Source organism: Thunnus thynnus, chromosome 10 (genome assembly GCF_963924715.1).
Source record: "Thunnus thynnus chromosome 10, fThuThy2.1, whole genome shotgun sequence".
NCBI classification, from domain to species: Eukaryota; Metazoa; Chordata; class Actinopteri; order Scombriformes; family Scombridae; genus Thunnus; species Thunnus thynnus.
In genome coordinates, this window is record NC_089526.1 from 24,184,983 (window position 1) to 24,195,014 (window position 10,032).

Below are 10,032 nucleotides of genomic sequence, written 5' to 3' on the forward strand. Positions count from 1 at the left end.
GCCAGCACTGTACTATAACTTGTGAGTGTTATTTGAAGCCCCTTGTCAAATAAGGACATGTCTGAAGCACCAGTTCTTCAGTATGCTGTGTTTACAGAGTTATGACAGACAAAGAGCAGATCTCTCTGTGCAGTGCACATAGGCCTATAATGACTTACAGTGCACCACAGTTCATGTTCAACATGTTATGGCTTTAGGGTGCTGTGTAAAATGTATGTAGCCCAATATAACAATTACACATTTTTGTCCCTCTTTGCAAGAGGTGACAGTGTACAAATTAATCCCAGCGTGGCAGTATTATTCCGCCCCCCCGTGGACAGAATGAAGAACTACATTTGTGTGTGCTGCCACTGTTTTCGAAGAGCTCTTGTTTCCAGAGGGAAGAATTTTAGAGGAACACCACTCGACTCACAAGGTTGGTGTCTGCGTTTTTGTCGCTAAATGTTTTGTAATTGTGGTAGATAAAAGAAATATATTAATTTTTCTGCAGCTCGTATGTATGTGTACGTCCCACAGTTAGAAAGGGACCTTTTAAAAGTTTTTAAAATCATTCAAAACTTTGATGCATTTGCGCTTTATGAAAGGCAAGACCAGGGTTTAACATGAATCAGTCAGGAAAGTAAACATTAAACGAATTCTGTATGATTTACATAAAAAAATTAACGTGTAGCAGTGCTGTTACAGAGCTAATCTCACATCCTGTTTGATGACATTAGCAACCTATTCAGGTACTTCTGTTTTTGCCAGTAAAAAACGACACATTTGAGTGTGAATGTAAGTTAAATTTCTTAATGTCAGCTATGGCAGATTTATGTTTACTGCCACTAATACAGTACTCACACACTAAGCACATACTGGATCTCTTGTAGTGTTTTTATGTGCTTTTCCCAGTTTAAATGTTTTTGAACGTCCTCCTTCAGCAGCTGTTGAGAAGCCCAGCTCTCACTGTGTCTGTGCATCATTAAAAACACCCACACAGGTGTTTTTAATTGCCCTGACAAATTAGACCTGTAGTCAAGTTGAATATGCTGGGAATTACATGGTGTCACAAACTCCATGTACAGTCTAAATTGTCCTAACTGGTGCAACACATCTAACAGGGGATTGAGGGGGGCTGTCAATCAAGTTCAGTTTGCTTATTAGACAGTATGAATGAAAGCATCTGTGTGGGTTGACTATGAGTGTGTAAGGTCTTTAATATCAATCCCTTTCATAAAAATTATAAGCTACATAGGGTACGTAGTGGGCACATAGTAATAGTAGGAACTTAAGAAAAACATGGTAGTTGTAGTTCATCCTACTGAATAACTTTTGTGAGCGATCAAATACATCTCAGTAGCACTGCCAGTAGAGTACACACTTTGTATCTTAATAGGCCTTTTTCACAGAAGATATCTTGACACTTCATTTTAGGAGAAACATAGGTGTAAATAGTAAAATGAATGATGGCTGAATTCCATTTAGCTGCTTCAGTTTCAGGGTTGTGGTATTGTGCACGCTGACTCACTGTCATGGCTTATTGGACATGTGAATATAATGGAGCCATCATAAATGTCATTAGGAACACCTGTATTTTTCCCACTATGACAAGTCAACATGTCCACTGTCAAAAAGGCCCACAGATTAACCACCATCAGGACCATTTGTGAGTTCATTTCTGCTGTTAGTTCCTTTTGTCAAAAAGTTAGAGGAATGAACTTGTTAAACTCTGTTAAATTTAATTTTACAACATGCTAATAAGCAATAGCTATTGTATTTTTCTGCATCAGCAGGGTATCTTGATGGAAATGTTTTTTTTTAATATAAAATGCTGTTTCTCAGGTACTGTTATTTCCCCCGATGAAAGTAAACTCTCCCATTTTCTTTTATCTCTGTGCTGCATCAGGATGGTTCTCTGTGCACTGAGACGACATCTCCTGAGGGGCAGTGGTAATGGTGGAGCCTGGGCCAGGTAAAGGAGCCAAGCCAGCATTATTTATTCATCACTATGCTGGCGACGGTAAATAAAGTCATAAATAAAGGAACATCAAGTCTATGCCGTTGGACCCATATAATTGTTCACAAATCGCAAACACAGACAAATCTAACAAACACTTTTCTCAGGTGCTCACATTTATAAAATGTTAATATGTAATAATTACGACTCTGATTCTGACTTATAACTACAGTGAGTCAGAATAAGAGATGGTATATTTTTATATTTTAGAAGTTTGTGGGAGTTGCTTGGTATAATATCTACATCAGCTTGATTTATAGAGAGGTAAGGGAGGTAAGGGAGTGTATTAAAAGCATTCATCCTCCTGTTTGTGAGTGCAAGCGTTAACTTTCATTCCTGAGCAAGAATAGTCCGATTCCCATTCAGCATACTATTTCTTTATACTACAGTTACACATATGCACATTCAGTTTAATTGGTACTGATATATCAATTAACACACTTCTACAAAAACATGTTTTTATTTAGGTTAAACTAACCATCAATACGCTAATTTTGTATATAAACCTAAATCTTTCTAAACCTCTGTGAGAGCCAGATTTGTGTGTTGGTTGAATGTGATTGATTGGATTTTAAGAATCTTATAAATATTGTTCCTCTAAGGCTGCTGCAGAGACAGAGCAGTGGCTGTGTTTACTCCAGCATCCATGACTTCAACCCGGAGGAGATTAGAGAGAAGCTGCAGGCCTTTGCTGGAGGCTCCATCGATCTGCTCAAACAGGAGTCTGGCATCGCTGTACTGACCGTCAACAACCCTTCCCGCATGAATGCCTTCTCCGGTAAGGTGACTCTAAACGCTAATCATTTTGAAATGAACTAGTGTTGAATTGGTACTGTCAGGATGAAATGAATTTGTGCATAATCAGTGTGTTAAGTGTGTGTTAAGACAGAGTCCTGCCTTCCTCCCAGGCAGTATGATGGTAGATCTGGAGGAGAAGGTGAGCCAACTGGAGAACTGGACAGAAGGCAAAGGCCTCATCGTCCAGGGTGCTGCTGGAACTTTCTGCTCTGGGTCGGACCTCAACGCTGTCAGAGCAATATCTAACCCACAGGTAGGACAGGAGAGTCAAACATTTCTGCCCACCTGCATCTTTGCTTCGTCTGCTTGTTTTGGTTTTTTTTAGTGCATATTCTTGGGACTTTAACGCCTGTTGGTCTCTAAATGATGTTTATTTTGCCTTGTAGGATGGGATGAAGATGTGTATGTTCATGCAGAATACTCTCACAAGACTACTAAGGTAAGAGCTCTCATTTTCCCCTCGCAATACTCTACTAAATGTCTACGCAGACTGCAACAGCATCAAAAGAGCTAAAAGAAGTTGGAGTTGTGCTGTTATGTAATGTGCATTACAGTATCCTGACAGAATTGTGTTCTCAGCGCAGGCTGCCTTTGATCTCTGTTGCTCTGGTGGAGGGGAGAGCGCTGGGAGGAGGCGCAGAACTTACCACTGCCTGCGATTTCAGGTAATGTTTTTATATAAGCAAATGTAAGCGAGAAATACTTTTCTTTTTGATGAACCTCAGGTTCTTTTTTGCACAGTCATATGAAATTGCTCATAATCTTTGTCTCTTGTAGATTAATGGCCTCTGGCAGCGTGATCCAGTTTGTCCACAAACACATGGGTCTGGTTCCAGGCTGGGGCGGTGCCGCACGACTTGTCCGCATTATCGGAAGCCAGAATTCACTCAAGTTGCTCGGCGGCGCTCTAAAAGTAGACCCTGATTTTGGGCTACAGATTGGACTGGCAGATGGAGTCATGGAGGTCCCTCAGGTAGAGGAAGACGCAGGGACTCTCCTACAGCAGGCTGAAAACTGGCTCAGTCACTATACAAAAGGGCCTGCCCCAGTGATCCAGGCTGTGAAGAAGGTAGTGTTGTCGGGGAGAGAGCTCCCTCTGTCAGAGGCTCTGAGGACTGAGAAGGATGTATTTGGCACAGTGTGGGGTGGTCCGGCTAACCTGCAGGCACTGGCCAGCAAGTCCAAACATAAATGAGCTGATCAAAGTTTTCCCAAAGTGTCTGTCTTGTGTTTTTAGATCTGAGAATCTCAGATCAGCAAAGAATCATTTTTAAAAACCCTGTACAGGTCAAATTTGTGTAGAAGGTGTCGTTCGGAGAGGTGCTACACCACCTTTGACATTACTGAACTGACTGTGATTAATCCAGTGTTTTTTGCCTCCACTAATGAGACATTGCTCATTATCACATACTTTAAAAGCTGTTTGGTGTCTCTCGATGTGACATTATGCCTGCAGTATAGGGACTTTAAACAGGAAAACAAAATTATAATATATATGAGGAATGTGATCAAGAGGACGCTGAGGTGCCCCCAAACAGAATAGGTGGCACCTGGAAGCTGCCTATTCCACCATTAATATTAACCCCATAAATAAAAACTCCCCTGTATCTTTGGGGATTATATTTTAGAAACTGGATTCTGCAGTCTTCTGTTCACAAAAATGTGTTGAAAATTGTCAGCTGACCCAAAAAATGATGTTGGTTGTTTCATTAATACTGTTTAGTACAGTTTCCTGTTTATGGCTGATATTGTTTTCTGTATTACACACATCATTTTATAATATCTAGTAAAGTGGTGAATGTGCTGTATTGTTCCATGTTATTATATTTCCAGGACGGATGAAAACAAGGACCTGAAGAACTACATTCCCCATTGTCTAAATCTCCTCCGTTCCCATCGGTCAAACAAACGAACACTGTCTTTCCTCCATGTCCCTTTAAAATGTGATTATGGTAATGATTAGATCATGCCAGGCTGAGTGTAATTGAAGCAGACAGATAAAAGCAACGTACAAATACAATAGATACTGACGAGATATAACAAGCATGAGACATCAGTATCTGTCTGAAGGATTCAAAGTATTACTGCTGCACTTCCCTCCTCTTTACCTCAGTTTTTCTGCTTAATTCAGCTTATCCTTCTGTGCTCGTGATATGTCACTATGGCCTTGAAGATCCGCTCTCTGTTTCTATTCTATAGAGATTATCAGTTGTAGGTAAGAGCATTATCTGGCTGATTTTCTGTCTCTCATCCACGCTGCAAAGCTGGGCCAAATTTAACAGCTGAAAAACACATCCAGAATATTTTCAAATTTGTAGCTCATTTGTCATTGCATATTTAAATTGAGTTCATACAGTAAATGAGGCATTGCAAAAGCACAAATGTGAACTGACAGTAATGGCAAGAGCGGGACAGGTCCCCTGAGGAAACCAGGCCTTTATCTCTTGTTGGCCTTTCAGAGGTTGTATGTTTCCTGGCCAGTCACCCAACTGGAGCGCTAATAGCTACTGTGGTCAGAATACCAAACAACTGCAAGGTGAGCCAAGAAGATAAGTCAAGAGGCCCCTTATGGTAATGATGATCAGTACATAAACACTTGGCCTATATGGTCCTAAATTACATCTTGTAGAAAAGCTGATACAAACTAGAGATACATTTTGCATCAGTAAACATGAGTTTTGTCTTTATTAGGTGAACCATAATGATTGGCATTTTTTGTCAATGCATCATCACTTTGATCCAAGACTTATTTTGGGAGCTGTTATGAAAAGTAAGGATATTGACTACTTTAGCTCCTCCTCTTGGGCAGAATGTGGGTTTGTTCTTTTTGTTCTTCTAAGAATCATAACAGGTGGCGGTGTGGAGAAAAAGAGATGAAATCTTACAATGGACCCATTGATAGTCCCTCTTACATAACACTGACTCAAGCCAAGAAATACACCAATATTTAAAGACAACAGGACAAAAAGCAGATCCTTTTAGGATGATGAAATGACACAATTTATTCTTAAATTACAAACCATGTAACAAAAAAAAAAAGTTGCCAAGCAAAAACTGTTACACAAACTTTATTCTTCAGAATGGAAAGGCTAATAGTGAGCTGATGATGTAAGCACGTAAGAAATATAAAATAACAAACTTGAAATTTCTGCAGGATGGCCAATAGCGATGGCATGTTATTGTTCTCTTACTGCCTTGGACATCACATGTAAGATAGGATTTACAACCATAAGAAACGCAAAAACAAACACAAAATAAAAACAATTACTGAAACTAAACCCAAAATATCAATTCAACATCCTGCTGACCAGTAGTGTTTAAATAACTCTCTCTTCAAACATGCACAAATCACAAAACTTTAGTGACACACCAATTGAGAATACTTTCATCATCAGGGACAATACTTATGAGGCTACAGAGGCCTCAACAGCTTTAAAGGGAAAAACACTGATACTTCACGTTAAAATTCCAATTATTTCAAGCTGGGAAGAGTTTTTATATAAGAGAATTTGATATGTGATCTATTTATGCACATTCATTTAAAAACAGGTTTCTTAATCTCTTCAGATTTAACTGAAATGAAATCTAAGACAAACCCTAGTTAGGCAGCCACATAATCCTGCACGCTCCTGAGTTACATTACTATGCTGGAAAACTATGAATTAAGCACTCATGTTTCTTTTCTTAATGGGGATTAACATCCTGAAGATTTTCTTCAAACCAAACACAATGTGCCTCAAAATGACTTCACTCGCAAAAGTTAACCGTTAAGTTTCAGAATTTTGAAGGAAAGGCTTCATACACTGTTAAATCTGAAGCAAGGAAACTACGTCAGGTGGAGGTTGGGAACAAGTTATTGAGGAATAAATTCTTTGCAAGAGTAATCAGATGATGAGCTCTAAGAAGCTCATTTCTGCGTGCTATGTTAGCTGAGAGAGTTAACGTGTAGGTGATTACAATGCATCTGTTCATGATAATGATAATGACACACTACAGTTCCATATCCGGGAGTAAGATCCCCTTTCATGCTTTCTCTCACTTCATGTCACAGATCTGGCTCAGATTCCAAGAGTCCCTTTGGGTATCAGGATCATAAATTTAAAACAAAAGAATACCTAGGTTCTGCAGAAGCAATTTGGCGAGACACTTGGACCTTTTAACTTCCACTTTTCTGAAAAAGAACAGACAGCCTGTAAACAAAATGCTAAAGGTCTGTTACACCTACCTCACATGATGTGCTAGATAGACAATTATGAATCTGAGATTTCATGGCTCACAACGACATGCTGTATCCATCTGACTGTTGGCAAACAGCTCTACCTGCTGTCTCAGTACCAGAACGCTCAGTACTAGAACATAAAGACCAACATTACTTCTACTGGCTGGTGACAAACAAATCATCCATATACATCTGAATCACTGTGAGCCAGAAAGAGGCACCACCTTTGGTTGCTAAACTAACTGTTTACTGAAAAACATGGTTATGTTTGTTACTGAGTGTGTAATACTTCATTTCTGTGGTACCAAGCAAACCACCCACATCGGATCTGTGACACAGTGAACGACAGCATAAAGTAAAGAATAAATTAATGGAATGGAACACAGCCATTTGGTGAAGGAAAGGCTTCATTATGATGGTATCAATGACCGTGATGATGGTATCAATGATGACTTTACACTTCAGTCACTGTACACTGGCCATCAGGCATTCTGGACCTTCCACTGCTACTGGATGAGGAAGGGGGAGAGGTGGACTCTGCGCCAGGGGGGGCTCTGTCCTCTGGGTTCAGTCTTTGCCTCTGTGGCCTACCCTCCCAAGGCTCCACACGTTCTCCATCTCCTCCCTCCTCCTCTTCATCCTCCTCTTCCTCATCGTCGCTCCAGTCTCCGGAGCCAGACTCGTCCACGGAGGTGTGAGGGTCAGAGGACCTGGAGGGTGAAGCCTCCTCCTCCTCGTCTTCTTCCTCTCCTTCACCAGCCTCAGACCGCTCATGAGAAGGAGTGGGCCTGGGGCTGATTTGCAGCTGTGCAAGAGCATCCTCCAGAGAGGGGCTGCTGCTGCTGCTGCTGCCAGGCTGACCACCAAGGGAAGTGGGAGGTCTGGCAGTGGCTGGAGGGGCTGTAACAGTAGAGGAGATACCTGTAACCTGCTGCTGTACACCTGCTACTGTGGTATCAGCCCCATCAGCTGAGTTTTCTCGACCCGCTGCCCCTATTGCCCCAGTGCCACCCTCAGTGTCCAAACGCAGTCCCGCCACTCCCTTCTTGGGGATATCCAAAACGTCCCTCTTCATCTTGCGTCTACGACCGTGCTCATTGCGCCTGTACTGCACCATGTTCTCCAAGTCGGCTACATACAAAAACCCAGCAATCAGCATTTCAGCTGTCTTCTTGCCCTTGGAGAAAGCGTCCTCCAGCTCGCGGCTGGTTCGCTCATCGTACTGCCACCAACCATTACGGCCCTCGTAGTACCAGGCGTGATCACTTGCTGCCCCACCTCGACCCCCTGCCGATGCCTTCAGCTCCTCCGGGGAGAGAAGTGTTGGCCTTTCCAGGAAGTCATCCGGTACTTCCTGTCTACAGAGAGCGCAGCGTTTGCTCTGCCAGGATGCTCCCTTCACACACAGGAAACAGAAGACGTGATGGCATGGCAGTTGGACTGGGTGGACGCAGCTCTGCAGACAGATGGCACACTCCGGTACAGACAGAGCTGGGGATGAGTTGCTAGAGCTGGAACACGATGATTCTGCACTGTTCCCACTTCCACCACCACTGTTGCCGCCTTTCTTACTGGATGGAAGCGAGCTAACAGAGTGGTCTACCTCCCCACAACTAGCCATCCTTAGGAAGTACTGAGGAAAGGGGACAATTGTAAGAGACAGTTATGGCTTGTATTAGCGGTATTCATTTTGAAAAAGCAAGTTTATGTCAAAATTATTATCATTATTGTGGTTGTTATTTTTTTTAGGTCAACAAATGATGTAAAAATCCTGTGAGATTAAGTATCTGCATTGAAAGGACTTTTTATTTTACTGCTGGTCACACTCAACTGCAAACTATCAATCAATCAATCTTTATTTTTATAGCACCTTTCATACAAGTCAAAGTACAAGTTCAAAGTGTTTCACAAATGATTAACAAATGTACAAGATGGTAAATATGGATTTGGAGACTAATGCACACCAAAATAATTGAAAAGCAAAAGAGTTCATTGAATAAGACAACAATAAAAGATGGGTAGTTAAGATAATAAAAAATATAAGACGAACTACTGTCACTAAATAGCAAACAATCCCAAGATGAGAGCAAACTGGGAATTATAAATATTGAATTAATACTTACTGGAAGTAGCCTTAATGCTGATGTATCATTAGGAGTGCTGATGGACCTTCAAATTCGCCACTGCCAAAGGGAAAAAAGCAGTCGGTGAAAATGTTTTTGTTTTTAATGCAGTCATTCCTCATGTAAACATTATTTGTCAATCAAACCATGTGTGACAAAACATTACATTTTAAGCCTTATGTTAAAACGGATTGGCTACAAATTAACATTCATTCACTCAGCTATGACTGAAATGTAAGAGGTTACTTAAGTGTGTTGAACAAAGGGCTGCTCTGTTAATTGTCTGACAACAAGCAGTGAACTGTGTCAGCTAACTGTACGAGTTCGTGCTTACCCAGCTGGCCCAGTGACAGAGCCAGTGATGAGCAGAGAGAACATTTCTGAAGTAAAATCGGCAGCTAACGATGTTAATACTCACACTAACCAAACTTAACTAATGACAGTCTATTAACGTTGGTGGAGCCAACGTAAGATACGTTACAGCTACTCAAATGCAATTGGTTTGTTACCGTTACAAGTATAAACACGAGTCAAACAGCACAGAAGGATTTATCGACTGACAAAACGATCATAACAATAATATCTGATGTAGCCAACGCTGTCAAGGCTGAGGGCAGCACTTTGACTCCAGCAAATAGACGGAGTTCATCTGACACGGCGCTAGCTTATTTTAGCAACGCGACATAAACAGCAAGGAACACCTTATTCTCGCGACACAAGACAACGCAGCAACTACGTACCGTTATATTTCGCTGTCGTGCCCTGGTGTACAGTCACTGTTCATGTAACTGGTTTAATTTCCAATGCTAATTTAGCGAATTCCCGATGTTAACAGGCTTTTGTTTTCCTCCGAAAAAAAAGAAGCTGGGAGATAAAGACGGCGACGTAACAGTACG

General features: G+C 41.3%; 2 protein-coding genes across 4 annotated transcripts; one reads left to right on the forward strand and one right to left on the reverse strand.

Moving 5' to 3' along the window:
- Nucleotides 1–367: 367 nt before the first annotated feature.
- On the forward strand, nucleotides 368–4,004 carry echdc1 (enoyl CoA hydratase domain containing 1). 3 transcript variants are annotated; one of them, XM_067602200.1, is made up of 7 exons: nucleotides 368–415; nucleotides 1,886–1,951; nucleotides 2,599–2,774; nucleotides 2,905–3,047; nucleotides 3,181–3,233; nucleotides 3,379–3,459; nucleotides 3,572–4,004. In XM_067602200.1, the coding sequence occupies exons 2-7, from the start codon at nucleotides 1,887–1,889 to the stop codon at nucleotides 3,987–3,989; spliced, it is 936 nt and encodes a 311-aa protein (XP_067458301.1). In that variant the 5' UTR covers nucleotides 368–415; nucleotide 1,886; the 3' UTR covers nucleotides 3,990–4,004. The 3 variants fall into 3 exon arrangements, with proteins under 3 accessions (XP_067458301.1, XP_067458298.1, XP_067458302.1); XM_067602197.1 differs by lacking the exon at nucleotides 368–415 and adding an exon at nucleotides 499–774; XM_067602201.1 differs by lacking the exons at nucleotides 368–415; nucleotides 1,886–1,951 and having other exon boundaries at nucleotides 2,692–2,774; nucleotides 2,909–3,047.
- Nucleotides 4,005–5,767: 1,763 nt separating this feature from the next.
- LOC137191794 (E3 ubiquitin-protein ligase rnf146-like) lies at nucleotides 5,768–10,030 on the reverse strand. Its single transcript, XM_067602193.1, has 3 exons — nucleotides 9,877–10,030; nucleotides 9,137–9,196; nucleotides 5,768–8,646 (listed from the first exon to the last, which is right to left on the reverse strand). Exon 3 carries the CDS (start codon nucleotides 8,632–8,634, stop codon nucleotides 7,468–7,470), a length of 1,167 nt encoding a protein of 388 aa, XP_067458294.1. The 5' UTR covers nucleotides 8,635–8,646; nucleotides 9,137–9,196; nucleotides 9,877–10,030; the 3' UTR covers nucleotides 5,768–7,467.
- Nucleotides 10,031–10,032: the final 2 nt, after the last annotated feature.